Here is a 16,582-nt window from a genome sequence, read left to right on the forward strand (position 1 = left end):
CCATCAACTGGAATACTGTCCAGAAAAACCTCATTCTTCATCCTCTTTCCCCATCTAATGCCCCTTCCCCCTCGGGTGACATAGACAGAGACGCTATAGGTCTCAACAATTGGCTCACTCACGAAATTTCGAGTCGTTGCCCTCCCCACAAACTGGACAGGGCCTTGAAAACAGCTAAATACAAGGCCCCTTGGTACACGCCGGACCTAACTGCCGCTCACCTCCTTTGCAGAAAAGCAGAACGGAGATGGCGTAGAACCTACGACAACGGCGATCACAGGAATTACATCCTACAGAGGAAAATCTATCTTGCATCCATTAAATCAGCTAAAAAAACTTACTAGGTCAACGCCATTAAGGATGCTAGTCAAAAGCAAAAAACCCTTTTTGCAATAGTTAAATCCTTTACCAAACCTAAAGCTCTTCAACTGGAAATCCCTCCATCTCAAGAATTTTGTGATAAAATCTCTGACTACTTTGATGACAAAATCACCTCCATTCACAAAAATTTCCCCCCCCCCTCCCCCTGTTCCTTCACCCCTAGACCCGGACCAATTCAACCAGCCTATCAATAGTCTCAAAAGCTTTACTCCTGTCACCTTGTCCCAGACCAGAGAAGCGATCCTCGCCTGCAAATCTGGCTCCCCCTCTGACCCCTGTCCACCTAAGATTCTTCACCTCATCATCGATGATGTCAACCCCTCCATCAATGCTATAATCAACCAACCCCTCTCATCCGGTTCTGTTCCCCGCTCTTGGAAAAAAGGGATGGTCAAGCCGCTCATGAAAAAGTCGAACAAACCCCCCTCCGACCTGACTAACCTCCGCCCGATCACCCTCTTACCCGCACTAGGTAAAATAACGGAACAGTTGGTCCACAAGGAGCTCAAGACCTTCCTGGATTCACATAACTCACTTCACCCCCAGCAATCCGGCTTCCGGTCGAAACATTCCACTGAGACGGCCCTGATCGAACTGACCGATACCATCAAAATCCTTCAAGATCAAAGGAAGAAGGCTATCTTGATCCTTCTCGACCTCACGGCAGCTTTCGACACCATTTCTCATTCCATTCTGATCAATAGACTCTTAGATATCGGTGTCACCAACTCTGCCCTATCCTGGATTAGTTCTTTCCTCAGTGACAGGTACCAAACCGTCACCCTTGGCCCCTATCATTCCAAGGAGAAAAAGGTGTTCTGTGGTGTCCCTCAGGGTTCCATTCTGAGTCCCCTCCTCTTCAATATCTATCTTATCCCTCTCCTTACCCTCATAGAATCGTTCGGCATAACCGTCACCTCTTATGCCGACGATACTCAGTTGATCATTCCTCTTGATGACAATTCCAACACGGCTGAGCTCAACCTGAAACACTGCCTTACAGCAGTCTTCCAATGGATGGACACCAATCACCTGCGCTGCAACTCGAATAAAACCGAGATTCTTCCCATCGGAAAAAATGCTTCCTTCTGCCCTGCCCTGTGGTGGCCGGACAACTCTGCTGCCCCACCACAAACTGTTTCATCAGCCAGGAACCTCGGGGTTCTCTTCGACTCCGAGCTCTCCTTCGATCTCCATGCCTCGACCACAGCAGGAAAATGCTTCGGCATAATAAAGTCCTTAAGGAAATTCTTTGACTTCCTCCCGCTTGACTCAAGAAAAACGGTGGCGGTAGCCCTCATTCTCTCCCGTGTGGACTACTGCAACGGACTCATGGCAGGGACCAAAAAGTCCACCCTCGCCAAACTACAAAGTGTCTTGAACACTGCCGCCCGGCTTGTCTTAAAACTTCCACGAAAATCTTCCATCTCCGCAGCCCTTAAGGCCTTACACTGGCTCCCCCTGCACAAGAGAATCCTCTTCAAAATTCTCATTGAAGCCTTCCGAGCCTTCAACAAATCCGGTCCTTCCTACCTGACTAAACGCTTCCCCCATTATACTCCGTGCCGCTCCCTTAGATCTTCACAAGATAACCTCATGACCCTGTCTAAATTCAACCTGAAATCCAAAGGCGGCAAAACTCTAAGCACCTTAGCCATTAAAGCCTGGAATAATATGCCAAGGCATCTCAGGCTTCAAACAGTCGAGAAGCCATTCCGGAAGCTTCTAAAAACCTGGATCTTCAAGCTTCCCGACGACTGGTCCAAAGCTGCCATTTAGCCTCCCTCACTTCACTCTGTGACTTGGAATCAGGACTCATAGCGCCATGATGCTCCTTCCGGAGCGACCGTCTGCGCTTTAGAAATACCTTTCCAAAATTCCAAAATTCCAAAATTCCAAATACCCTAGCGTTGCTGCACCCCGGACATGAATTCTTCATTTGACTGCAGCGAAGGCCTACTTTTAGTTTTATTTTTATTCTTTTAGTATTAATGAAATGAGCATGTCCTCAAGGTATAGGACAAAATACAAAACATTTTGCTCCTGTGCTGTGTTGAGATGCTTTTTTGCAACGAGAATGTAAGTGATAACGGAGACAGCACAAAGAGATGTGCGAACATGCTTAAATCCATCAGGTAGCCGCGAAACCCACAAAACTTGCAAAAAATACTTGCATTTCACTATAGATCACAAATAGCGTATTGTACTTCAGTTCAAAATTACCCTTAGGGCTTTTTTTTTCTCTCTTTTGGGCAGTATAGAAAATAAATACTCAAATTATAGTTGTACATATGTAAAACATGCAGCTAATATCCTCCTCACATCTGGAATTATATATACAATAGCATGGTTTGCGTGCTTCAGTCTGGACATGTGGACACTGGTATTACCTTTTAATCATTTGCAGGTTGGCGCTGCCAGGTATGGAGTATGTTGTGGCTGGCATTAACTGTTATTGAACATGTGGAGACTGGCATCAACTGTTGCTCATCACGAGGTAGCTGGCCGAACATATTCCTTGTCATCCACAGGCAATTTATAAATTATGCCTGGCATCCGGAGGCAGGTTATACACCTTGCTGGGCACGAGGGGCTCTTCATGATTGTTGCGAGGCATTTGTGTGCTAGCATTACCTCGTGCTGGGCACAAAATGCAATCCATACCTCACACTGGTCATGTACATGCTTATATCACCTATCATCTGTTGCTGCTTGTGTAAATACTAGTCACATGGGTTGGTCAGAGTCGGATTGGTCTATAGGCAGGGCTTTAAGTGGGCTGGGTCCTTCCGGTGCTCAGCACCGGTAGTTCGTAAAAGCAGGTGCTTAGACGGGTCCATAGCAAGCTCTCAATTTCTACCCTCATTCTCAGGGTGAAAAAGAACATACCTCAGCTCTGCAGCAATACCCCTGGTCAAAGCCTTTAATGTAACTTTAAAGAGACTCGTTTTAGCTCTTTTACAGTCTCCTCATTTCAGAACTGAAGCATTTTCAATATTATGTACAACAAAGCCATATTTGTTGCTTATTTATCTTATGCAACTACCAACCATTGACAAAGCCAATCGTCCTCGCTTGTTGTAGGTATAATATTACTTGTTGCATCATATATCTGGATGCCAGAAACAGAAAAATACCAATCAGGTGGCACAGATTTTTAGCTTACATGCTTTTAAGACACGCCCTTAATTACATCGGCCACACCTCTTTGAGACACCCCCCGGTTTTTTCATCCCACTTAAAGCCCTGTCTATAGGGCAGAGTGGCTGTGCCAGAAGTGCTGGTCTGATGCGTGTGGCCGTATTTGTAGCAGTTTGTTGGCCTGTTTTATGGTATGGTGGGACAATTTTTACTATTGACTTCCAGGACATCACCACAAACATTGCCTGCAGCAAGCACAAATGCATGCAGTCACCCATGCCTTACAAAACACCTGCACAGTGGTTCTTCAAAAGTTCAAAACCGCCCTGATTTTCCAATATGGGCCACTTTTTTTAGCTCATTGATTTGCTAAAGGGGTCTTTTATTTTGGTGTCCTGGCCTATGTCCTGTCCCAGTCCCACCTTGGGGTTGGTGAGTATGTTGAGACGTCAATTACCTGTGACCAGATGTCTGTAAAGTGTCAAATCATGTGTAAATTGTTCATTTTTCAAATCTCGTGCAGATTTGGCCCTTGTTCTTGGCTGCAAGCACTTTAAAATTCATCATTGAATTTGTTCCCAAATCCAGTGAGGGAGAATGCTGAGCTGATACCGAGTGGTCTGTACATACTCTCTGGTTTGCTGATTCATTAGGCTTTACTTTAATGTATCATTAAGTACTCTGACATCTAAAAATATTCCTAATAACTACCAACCAACCTAATACCTGGGGCTCAATCGCCATATGTTTTATAAATAATGGCCCGTGCACTTTGAATACAATGTGTGGCACCATCATTCCCCAGAATGTTTTAGGACAAATCATCAAATTCCTCCAGAAGAAATCTTTAAAACCTTATTAATTTTTATCAATATATATAATAACTTGTGTTACCCCTAAATTTTTGGAGTCCCACCTGATAGATTACCTAAATCTGAAAAGGAATTGAAGAACCTGTCAGAAAAAAGGAAAACTGGTGGCTGTCTCCTACTCCTTTCCTATAGAGTTAAACTCATAGGTGACAACGTTAGGTGTCAGAAGCTGTCAGAGATTCTCTCATCTGCAGGAGGTTTACAGAGTGCTGCACCCAGAAATCAGCACACACACACACACACACACACACACACACACACCTTTTTGCTATTTTACACTATATGATAACCAGCTTTCCGACCTTATAGTTGTATTAGCCCATCATAATATGCCACCTCAGGTAAAGCATCCTTGTGTACCATGTTATGCCTTCAGGCCTGAAATCAGGACCTCACTTGCTACAATCCGACGTGGCGTGGTGCTGCAAGCCATTTTGCAACACCGAGCGGCGTCATTTAAAAACAAGCATTGGCATAGCCAATAGGTCTCGCTTTTGGGACCTTATAAGTATTTGGTTATGCAGCACAACAATATCCTTGGTGCAACAACAACTGTTGCATGGATACACACTTATAAGGTCCCAAAGGCGAGACCTATTGGCTATGCCAATGCTTGTTTTAAATGTAGCTGTTCTAGTTGTACAGTAATTAAAGGCAGGAAGGAGGTTGTTTAGACCGCACTTGGATGCTCGACATTGTTTGTCTAAATGTAGTAATACTTTCGAACTTTGATGATTTGCCGAGATTGCTTGCAAACAAACGGTATGTGCAGCTTGGCGCGGGATTAGTGAAGAGTGAGCGAATGTGTGACCTTGGGGCAAGCCGCACCTCTTTAGCGTGGCCGCGGGCCAGCTATTGTCCGCAGGTCGGAAACCGCACAAAGGGGGGCGGGTCGTGCGCGTTTGCACCAATAAAGCCGTGCACAGCACAATGCACATTTTACTCCCTGGGGAAATAAAGGCCACTCCTAACCCAACACTTAAGATAAGCCCCATTTGCACGTCTCTTTTTAGGAGCCAGCGCAAACAAACACCTCCCGGTGCCCCCCAGATACAATGGCGGTCATTTGATAAGCTGCAGGCAACGGCCGTAAGAGGCCACTAGGGGCAAACAAAGCAGGCGCCAGGCCAGGACCCCCGAAAGGTTAGGGCCTTTGACTGAGAAGGACATATCCAACCCCCCTCCCACACACACACACAATTCCACGCCCCCTGGCACTTCACGTAGCCACATTGCACACCACTGTAACCTTTAATGCCAATAGGTTTACAGAAAATCACATTATAGTGGGATTGGAGATTGTTTCCCACATATAACCATGAATCACCCTCTATCTTCTAGTGACTAACATCTAAATACCAAGAAACGCAAACTGGGCCCAAACTGTAACTGTGATTGATCTCAAAAGACAGATAATTAATTCAAAAGACAGAAATGTTTGAATCTATTGCATTGCATACACGACGTAATGTGCATAATACACGCAAAATACAAATTATTCTAAACCTCTGGAAATACAAAATAATTTTTTCTGATATTTTCAGTTGCATTACACATGTAAAACCAATGACTAAATACAAACATTTAGTAGTTGGTTTTGTGTGTTTAATACAACTGAAAATATGACAAAAAATTAGTTTGTATTTCGAGAGGATTTTAATCATTTTAATTTTTTAATAGTGTTTAATAAATATTTACCAGTTACACCAAATATAAAAATTGTTCAAAGTGTTTCGGCCAGATATCTTTAGAGTAATGCCTTCTTCAGGATTAAATTGTTTCACCTTCATAAGTTTTTTCTATGTCATTTCTATCACTGCATCTCCCATAATCACCTTTAGTATCCTTTGTAGAATGTTGTTTTTCAGTGTTATTTCAGTGTTTAATTATCATGTTGTTAACTGTTGTTAACAGTTCAAAAACAAGTCATAAGAGGTCATTAGTGTGCTGGATTCTGGCAATCCTTAATAATTCATGCATTATGACCAATTATCACTTGTTTTTTGGTATGATGTATGAAGCCCATACAGGGCATAATTATTTATTTCCTGGGAACGTAGGTGGAAAGGACAAGGTACCATAGAGGGCATAATGATGGTTGTGGATTTGATCCCCACATTTTAATCTCGTATGTATATAAATATATGAGGTATGACACAATGCGATTTAAATGTATCAAACATGTTTTAAGATAGCCGCACCACAAATACTTGGTGAATAAGTAATTTATTGAGTCCTTCATTTATGTTAATGAATTGTGTATATATATATATATATATCACAGGTCCAAGGTCCACCAAGCACCATTCTGCACTCAGGACGGGTGACGTTTCGTGTTGTGGGGGTGGGCCCACATGCATATCTCTCTTCAAACAAATCACGGGGCACTCGCGGGGCATGGTGTAATAATTTTTTTTCAAGCAGATGCGCTTTGGCGTTGGCCTTTATCAGTGCTTGTTTGAAATACAATAACACAGCAGGTGGTAATTTATAGTTTCATATATATATATATATATATATGTATATTCATATGCTTGAAGGCCCTGACTCTTTGACGCATCACGTACTGTGCCTTATAGTGGAATCACTCCACCTCCAGCAACTATTGGGATGCTTCTCAGCTTGACAGTTGTTGGTTTGGTGAATTGTGTGCAGGACTGGCACTTACCTAAGGCGTGTTCTCTGGGGAGAACCTGAAGAGCTGAACTAATCCCAGGAATCAACTGTTTAGTAACATTCCTGTGGGTACAAAAAGTAAACATCATTGATGGTTGTCTTTAAACATCTTGGGGGAAATAGTGACAGATAATCAAACAGGCATAACAGTGAAGCATGTTCATGTGTCCTGCTGTGTAGTGGCAGGAGGTGAATGTTGTTGGGACCTGGAGCAATGTGTATTTATATTAATAATGATGTAACTGGGAAAGCTAGGAGGAAGGTTCCTGAAAATGTGTCCTTTCCATACCTTGAAAAGGTAAGTGATGGTACATCGTAGCAATAAAAGACTCTACAATTCTGTGAATTTAAGGACAGCATGCATAGACTTGCAATGAAAGTCTCTTACATGACTTTGGAAATCTGTGCAACCCTGCTCTTGACTGTTTTCTAGACACACTGTAGTTTTTGCTCTAGTGAGCTCAACAACCATGCAAGGCCACTGGTGGTGCACCTGCTTTCTGAGGTATGTCCCTATTGTCTCCTACAACCCAGATTATGTGATGTGACTCCAGCGCAGGAACTCAAGTGTGTTGGACATCCTGGTCACCCTCCCTGTGTACATAGTAGGCAGGGATGTTTCTACATAATTCAATGTGTCCCAGATTAACTCTCCCCTGCCTAGGTGCACCCATCATCCAGTTCCTTGATGTGGTCATCTCCATCTCCTAACACCCAGACAGGTGCATCTCTTTGCTCTTACTCCTTTGACATGGGAAGTGGCACTTTTCCTGAGGCTGATTATTCTTTCTATATATTTTATAACTTTTAAAATTGTACTGTTTCAAAGTAATAAGCCTTTTTGCGTCATTTCAGAACTGTTAGATTTTAAGAGCTACAGTTTCATCGGTGATATGTTCAGAACTGGTCTGACTGTGCATTCAAGGTTTACACACCCTTGAAATCTGGGCAGCAACGTGAACTCCTCCAGGTCAGGCCACAGGGTCTCAAGTGCTCGCTCATGGACCCCCTTCTCTTGGTTGCAGCATGATGTGTCCCACTTCTCATGCCTTAGCTTCTGGCAGTCCTTCTATCACAAGTCACTCCCAGTGCTCTTGTGCTCACTATCAGGGGACCTACCTGTGGGAGTTTCTGGTGTTCAAATAAACTTATGGGCCTTCTGGTATTCCCATATACTAACTTCCAGCTTCTTGGACATGATTATAAAATTCATATTCAACCCATTTCCAGTTTTGTGGAAGCAAGTCAGTTTTGCTAAAAACTCCTATACTTAAAGGGCCATATGTATCAAAAAAATGTTTTACGATTCCTTAATTGCGACTCTTTGCAATTCGCAATTAGGGAATCGTAAAAAGGCATGCATGAAAGTGTGTAAGACACTTTCTGCAATTCCTAAGGGTTCGCAAATGACCTACCTCATGAATATTATTGAGGTAGATTGCAATTTGCGACCCCCAAAGAATTGCAAAAATCACAGGGATGGTGGCATGCTGTGATCAGCAGACCACCATTTTGGGATTGCTTATAAATAAATAAATCTTTTTTTTTTGTAAAGCAGCCCATTTTACTTAAAGGAAAATGAGATGCTTTACTAAAAGAAACATGAAAAGTTTTTTTCCGTTTATTAAGAGCAGGCAGTGGTCCGTGGTGTGTGTTGCTTTAGATACCCGTATATAGGTTGATTGAATCATGTCCTTATATAGGCACAATGCGACTTGTCTTTACTTAGGCATAATATTCCAGTCCCTATTTAGGCATTGGCCATGCAGATCCAAATACAGGCATGGTCACCTACATCCGTCCATCCCACGTCACAACGAGTTCTTAGAAACCAGAACCTTAAACCATTGGGATTTTCCCTGCTTTGATTATGGATTTCTCCAAGAACTCATAAATTATGCATGAACTACTATTCCTTAGAGGTTCATTCATGACGTCTTCCTCTGCCCGACTACGTCTAAGCTAACATTCCTAGACACCTTCCAGGTATAAATATACCTTCACTTGCCCGGGCAAATTAGGGCACGTCACAGCTTGGCTATACGGCTTGCCACGGCAAGTCCTGAAGGAGTTCGACTCCCCGCCTGATGCACTGAACAGACGCTGTCTTCCCTGCACACAAAGATTCCAGCTTCCAGTGTTCCAACGCCCCTTGCGGGGTGTTAGAGTTTGAGATCTGGAAAGAGATTCCCACCTCTCTCATTCTAAGGTATGGAGCTGACTAGAACCTAAGGAAATTCTTGGCATCTCATATAATATACTAACTTAAGCTCAGACCAACTATAGCTTAAATCAGCACCTACTTCCTACCTTGCACTACATTCAAGTTAGGTACACTGGGGTAGAATTATTTAGAAGCACCAGATGAGTATCCACTTTAGCCTGTGTTTTTATGTGTATGTATATAGATACAGGTCATAGCTAAAAGACAATGCTGTTGCAGTTTTACTTCTTACTGCTGACGCTGTGCATATTATATCTTGCTCACTGTCTAATGATCGTGACAGCTCATATCTCTTACACGAGAACTAAGACTGTTCATTAAACCCTTCTTTATTGAAAACGCCCGTCTTCCTATGTTCTGTGTAACTCTGAAGAAACTAAGCATGCACGATTGATGATTGAGTGAAACTGTTATCTATTGATTCCACGATTCTGAGACACGTTCAGATTCTGAAAGGAAACAAAGTTGTCATGTTTATGCGGTTGTCAGAAACTAATCCCTTCTTGTTCATTCGAGAAGTTTCTAGTGACCTCTGAGTTAGCTGGCACACAGGTAATTAAGTTTAACATACTCGATAGGAGCGCACTGACCTCAGTCCTATGCACAGAACTATAGTGTATATTATTCCAATGCGCAGAGCCTACAAGGGAAATAGGAACTACACTACAGTGGGACCACTGCCTGCTCTGAAAAATTATTTTACAAACATTTATAAAGGGGAAGGGGTCCCTTGGGGACCCCTTCCCATTTGCGAATGGGTTACCACTTACTTGAAGTAGGTGGAAAAATGCAAATGTTTTAAACCCCATTCACGGTCACAAAATATTAATGTATACCATTAGGATTTGCTATTTGGAAGGGACGCCCTAAACACGCCCTTTCAAAATAGCTAATCGAATAGCAAAATTGAGTTTGAAGCGAATCAGCCCTTTTGTGATGAGAAAAATGCTTGCTGCATCTGGACCAGAATTCTCTGCACACTGCTTATTCTCCACCCCTGCAGGCCAAGGAAGGGTGGAGAAATGCAGCACACCTATGGCTGTCCGGTGCTATCCTGCTCACACCTGAGGCATGTGATCAGAGTGAGCTCTTATAAGTCACGGTTTCTTTCAGTCCAGCGTTGGTCATTGTAACAGTGACTCCTTTCTTTCTGAGTTCCAGAGCTTTTGATAGTCTTTGTTTCCAGAAGCTTCCTGAGCTAATTCTTGTTTCTTGGACTAGAACTGCCTGCAGTGCTACCTTGATTCCAGAGCCAGCACTATTTTGATCTTTTTTTTGTTTTTTTGTTAAGGTTTTATTATAGAAAGTGATACATACATGACTCACATACAAGTGCAAGAGACAGTCATTGATTTGTAAGGGACCAGCTTGCAACATTTGCTACACTTAGCCGCAGTGAAACATAACATTATATGGTTTACTTGTGGTCTGTTCACATTGGTTCAGCTCGCGTATACAACATTATATGATACATGATAAGAACTACCCATATTTCACATATGTCCCAAAGGGGAGACTACCACAAGGGTCGGGGGAATCAGCCACATAAGTTACACAGATGCATCCTGGTCATTAGCGTCCGGATATGCCAGCAGGTATGCCCGAAGTGGGCTCCATATATCCCGTGGGCGTTATGCTACCGTAAGTAGTTCATCATATAAGCATGTTTGATCCTGCCATAAAATCATGTCTCCCAGCCAGTCTTTGAACTTAGGTGCCCTCCCTCGACCCCATCGGCAGGCCACTTGTGGCTTTGCCAGCATGAGACCAAAGGACACAAACTTGTGGTGTTTTGCCGGAATCTGTTCGGTGTACCCAAGTAGGGCCACCAGAGGGGATCTCAGAATCTGCATAGAGACCATGCGATCTAATGCATTAAAGGACAGAGTCCACTATTCGTACTCATCTGGACATGACCATGCTAGATGGAGAAAGTCAGCAGATTTCGCTCTGCATCTATCGCATCTGCTTGTGTCTCGCAACCCAAATTTGTATAGCTTTAGTGGAGTGTAGTAGCTACGCTGAAGGTATTGATAGTGAATAATGCGTAGGCGACTATTTGAGAAGATATGTTCAGTTTGCTTGCAGCAAAATTCCCACTGCTTGTCAGTTAGAGATTGTTCCAATTCGGCTTACCATTTCTCCCTGGCATCGCACATGGAATATGTAGCGTCAGTGTACATAGCGCGACATAGTGCGGAGACTAAATGTGAGGCTGTAGGTGCTCGTAGGACATGGTGTAGTGGTGCAAGCGTTCCGGGCTCAGCTGGGTATTCGGGTGTGCAATCTTTCAACCCATGCCTTAAGCGTGTGTATACAAATGTTTCCATTGTGGTGGGCTGGGGGTCTGCAAAGAGTTGGTGTAGGGAGCGAAGTTTACCATTTAAGTAGAGGTCGCCCCACTGCCGAATGTTTCGAGTCCGAGCCATCTTTCTGAACACTCCCTCCTGTAGCAGGGGCATCTGTGGATTATATACCAATGAAAGCAGTGGCAAATAAATGCTTAGTGCTTGTGCTTTATTAGCTATATGTTGCCAGGCTTTAAGTGTTTACTCCACAGAAGTGGGACGCAGTTCTTGGGGTTTAAGAGTTGAGAGTATTACACCATCAAGCGGGGTGGGATGTGCGAGCCAGTGTTCAGTTGCTACGTGTGGTGTTTAGCGGGGGGTTGAACCAGTAGTGAGCGAAGTGTGCCTGAGTGCACTGGTAATACAGTTCAAAGTTGGGAATGTCAAATCCCCCTTGTGCATATGGACGCACTAGTGTGTCCCATTTTATCCGGGGTTGTTTGCCACCCCATACTCCAGCCTAATCAGCTCGGCATGGAGGCTAGCGAAAAAGTGTCTCCCTGGGTCATATGGGATATTTAGGAATAAATATAAAAATTTAGGTAAGATGACAATTTTTATTAGGGAGATGCGGCCCACCATAGTCAGCGGGTGTGCATTCCAGCGGATCGCACAGCCGGTAATGTGATCCATCCCGCTCTGACGTGACCACAATCCCCAAGTATCACACCTCGTCAGTGCACCATGCTATGGGATAATCTATGTCAAAGGGTGTAGCAGCTGAAGTCAGTGGGAAAATCTGGGATTTAGACCAATTTATATGTATCCCTGATATGCCGCCAAACCAAACGAATTCCCAAAGTAGTGGGTTCAGGTTATGTCATGGGTCGTTCACATAAAGCGTGACGTCATCCACGTATAATGATATAAGAATGGGGCCTAGTAAACACTGTAGCCCTTTTTCAGCATGGTGTTGTCTGATTTTTGCAGCTAGCGGCTCCATTGTGAGAGCAAATAGTAAAGGGGACAATGGGCATCCCTGGCAAGTGCCCCTCGAAAGTGCGATCGCCGGGGATAACAATCCATTTATTTGAACCTTAGCTGTTGGTGCTGTGTATAAGAGTCTGATATATGTCATGAAACCATTGGGGAGCCCTATGTTTTGGAGTATAGTGAAAAGATACCCCCATTCTACAGAGTCAAAGGCCTTCATGGCGTCTAGAAAGACCGCCACTAGTGCCAAGTTGGGGTCTACATTTTGGACTTATGGAAACAATGTCCGCAGGACTAGCTTTTCCATTAGAAGCTTAAGCCGGTTGTCAATGAACTTAGCAAGAATCAAGGCATCGGTATTTATAAGCGAGAGGGGGCGACTCACGTCGATCTGCTGGGTTTCCTGGTTTTAAGAGTGAGGTTATGAGCGCCTCTCACATCGACTCGGGTAGGAGCTGCAGTTCTTGTGCCTCCGAGAATACCTCTTAAGACTGGAAGGAGGTCAATGTAGGTTTTATAAAACTCTATTGGGATGCCGTCGGGCCCGGGGCCTTCCCCGACGCCATCTGCATGATGGCCTCACGAAGCTCATCATCCTCGAATGGCGCCTCTAAAAATTCTCTCTGACCATCCCCCAACCATCCAAAAGCTATATCTGCAATATACTGCGACAGATCAGGAGGTGCATTCTGGCGTGAGGTATATAATTCCTTATAGAACTCAGTGAAGGCATGCAGAATGTCCCAGCTATCCCTATGTCTCGCCCCATCTCCCCCCACCACCTCCAGCACATAATTGGAGAATCGGGCTCATCGCATCTCCAATGCCAGCACTTTGCCCAGTCTCTCCCCCTTGCCATATCGCTGAGCCGTTAAATATTTGCCCTTAAACCTGGCTTCCCGTGCTGCTGTTTCTTCATATTCAGACATTTTCTCTGGCAGGGGAGCCCTGTGGGTGCCCGATGTCTCTGTCCACATGTTACGTTCCAATGCCTTAATGTCTGTTTCTAGGGTGTGTAGTGTGCGTCGTAGATCGCGGAGCACCCCAAAACTTTTAGCCATGCAGATGCCCTCTATAGTTACTGTAAAAGCTTCCCATACTGTATTAACATACGCAACCGAGCACTTGCTTCTGGTAAAGAAATTGTCTATCTCTTCGCCTACCTCCGCCGGAACACCATATCCTGCAGCGCCTCCGGTACTAGTCTCCAACATCGTGGAGTCGTAATTAAGCTAGGGGGCACTATTGTCAGGCATACAGGTGCATGATCGGAGTAAGTGCGAGCCAAGTGCTCGACCGAGTTTATCCATGTGCCGACCCCTCTAGAGCAGAACCAATAATCCAGCCGTGACCAGGTGTGGTGGCCAGCCGTGTAGTAAGCGCCCTCTCTGTCGGATGGGTGTGCATATCTTTAAGCATCTATAAGTCTGTGATCTAAAAAAAGTTGAGAGAGGGTATCTTGTGTGTTATCATAGTGCTGCGGGAGGCGGCTGGACCTATCTAGTGTGGGACGCAAAGCAACATTGAAATCCCCTCCCCATATTATGTGAGTGGATCCCACCTTGATTATCTGTCCCCAAAAAGTGGTGAAGAAGTCTGGGGTATCTGTGTTTGGCCCATAGCATGAGGCAAAGGTAACCGACTAGGTGCCTAGTGTGCCCCAGAGCAGGCAGTTGCGTCCTGAGGAATTACTGTAGGTGCCACCAATTATGAAGGGTGTGCAGGCAGGGCGCTCCCCACGCTGCTGCACGGCTCCACCTGTGCCTGCCTCGCCTTGCCACCCGCATTGTTCTGCCTTGTGCCTCCCTGTGACTGCTTGTTGTGCCCATCTTTCTCCTCTGTGCCATCTCTGCTGGTATTTTTATTTTTGGTATTTGCTATTTGTATTCTTCTGTGCCTCCCTGTGACTGCCTGTTGTGCCCATCTTTCTCCTCTGTGCCATCGTATAGCCCCAGGAGACGAGAGGAAGACAGCCTTTCGCACTCGATTTGGCCTTTTTGAATATCAAGTAATGCCATACGGGTTGTGTAATGCCCCAGCAGCATTTCAACATTTTGTTAATGATGTGCTCAGGGAGTACTTGGACAGAATTGCAGTAGTCTACATAGACGACATATTGATCTTCTCTAATAATGTTGAAGAACATGTTTCTCATGTGAAAACCATTTTAACTAAGCTATTTGAAAAGCATCTTTATGTAAAACTTGAGAAATGCACCTTTCATGTGGATAAGGTGGAGTTCCTGGGATTTGTTCTTTCTCCAGAAGGAGTTAGCATGGATACCACCAAGATCAAGGCAGTCCAGGAATGGCCGCCTCCAAAAAATGTGAAAGAGATCCAGAGTTTTATTGGATTTTCGAATTTCATCCCCGACTTTTCGCTCAAAGTGGGTCCCCTCACTCGACTCCTGAAGAAAGGAGTCAAATTCGATTGGTCAAAGGAAGCCTTTCAATATTTGAAGAGATCTTTTACTCAGGCTCCAATTTTGTTGCATCCCAGAATAGAGGAACCATTTTTTGTAGAAGCGGATGCTTCAGACTTTGCAGTTGGAGGAATTTTATCTCAACAACACTGTAATACAGGCCAATTACATCCGGTGGCCTATTATTCCAGGAAGCTAACTCCTCCTGAATGTAATTACCCGATAGCTGACAAGGAGTTGTTGGCAGTCAAGTGTGCATTTTTGGAGTGGAGACACTATTTACTCGGAGCAAAACACAAGGTCACAGTTTATACAGATCACCGAAACTTACAATTCTTAAAATCAGCTCAAACTTTGACGGCACGACAATTACGTTGGTCATTGTTCTTTGCGGATTTTGATTTTGTACTCACTCAGACCAGAAACAAGTAATACCAAAGCGGATGCATTGTCCAGAATAAATGCAAATGTTTCAGGAACTCAAGAAATAAAACAGAACATCATCCCTGCCGAGAAAATTATAGTCACAATCTCCAGTGTAGACTTAAAACAAGAGATCAAGGATTCAATGACGGAAGATGAGATGAGACAGTGGACCAGAGATCAACCAGAAAGAGTAATTCGAGAAGGTCTCCCATATAAGAATTATAGATTGTATGTTCCCACAAAAGCATTACAAGAGAAGGCTCTTAAGTCCTGTCATGATGAGTTGCTTGCTGGTCATAAAGGAATTCATAAGACCTCAGAATTGGTGGAGCGGAATTTTTGGTGGCCGGAGATGAAAGCCCAGATAAGACAGTATGTTTCCACCTGTGAGAGATGTTTAGAGGGGAAATCAGATCACTTCGCTCCACAAGGCCTTTTAATGCCCATGCCTACCCCCCCTCACCCTTGGCATACAGTCTCTATGGATTTAATTGTAGACCTTCCTACAAGTCAAGGTTTTAACACCATCCTGGTTATGGTAGACATGTTCTCCAAAATGGCACACTTTGTTCCCTTAAAGGGTATTCCAAGAGCTTCTCAGTTAGCACAGATATTCTCTCAACACATAGTGAGGCTACACGGAATTCCAAAGGTCTTAGTGTCAGACCGTGGATCACAATTTGTTTCACACTTCTGGAGAGCCTTCACAAAAACATTAGGAATTGACTCCCGTTACTCCACCAGCTTCCATCCAGAGACTGATGGACAAACGGAAAGGGTAAACCAAGATCTAGAGCAATATTTAAGACTCTATTTACGGGATCAAAAGTTAGAATGGTCAGAGTTGGTTTGGGCAGCAGAGTTCGCTTATAACAATGCCAAGCATTCCTCTACTGGTTATACCCCTTTTTATTTAAACTATGGAAGACACCCCAGTTTAATCTTCGAAAAAAGGAAAAGTCAGTTCCAGCTGTAGCAGAGTTCGTAAAAGAGATACAAGACACTGTAGTGAAAGCTAATGAAAATTTAGTCAAGGCTAAAAGTTCTTATAATAATCAAGCAGATAAGAAAAGAAGGGAGGCCCCGGTATTTAAGACTGGAGATAAGGTTTGGCTGTCAACAAAAAATTTAAAGCTAAAAGAAAATCGAAAATTTCAAC

General features: G+C 44.0%; 1 protein-coding gene across 1 annotated transcript in view; it reads right to left on the reverse strand.

Moving 5' to 3' along the window:
• The window catches only part of LOC146839617 (NXPE family member 3-like), a 294,129-nt gene that overhangs the window by 15,370 nt on the left and 262,177 nt on the right, over positions 1 to 16,582 (reverse strand). Inside the window, exon 3 of the mRNA XM_085651695.1 lies at positions 7,063 to 7,133. Within this exon, the coding sequence (XP_085507821.1) occupies positions 7,063 to 7,133 (71 nt within the window). The remainder of the gene's footprint in view (positions 1 to 7,062; positions 7,134 to 16,582) is intronic.

The sequence above is a fragment of the Triturus cristatus genome, chromosome 4_1 (genome assembly GCF_964204655.1).
Source record: "Triturus cristatus chromosome 4_1, aTriCri1.1, whole genome shotgun sequence".
In the NCBI taxonomy this organism is placed as follows: domain Eukaryota; kingdom Metazoa; phylum Chordata; class Amphibia; order Caudata; family Salamandridae; genus Triturus; species Triturus cristatus.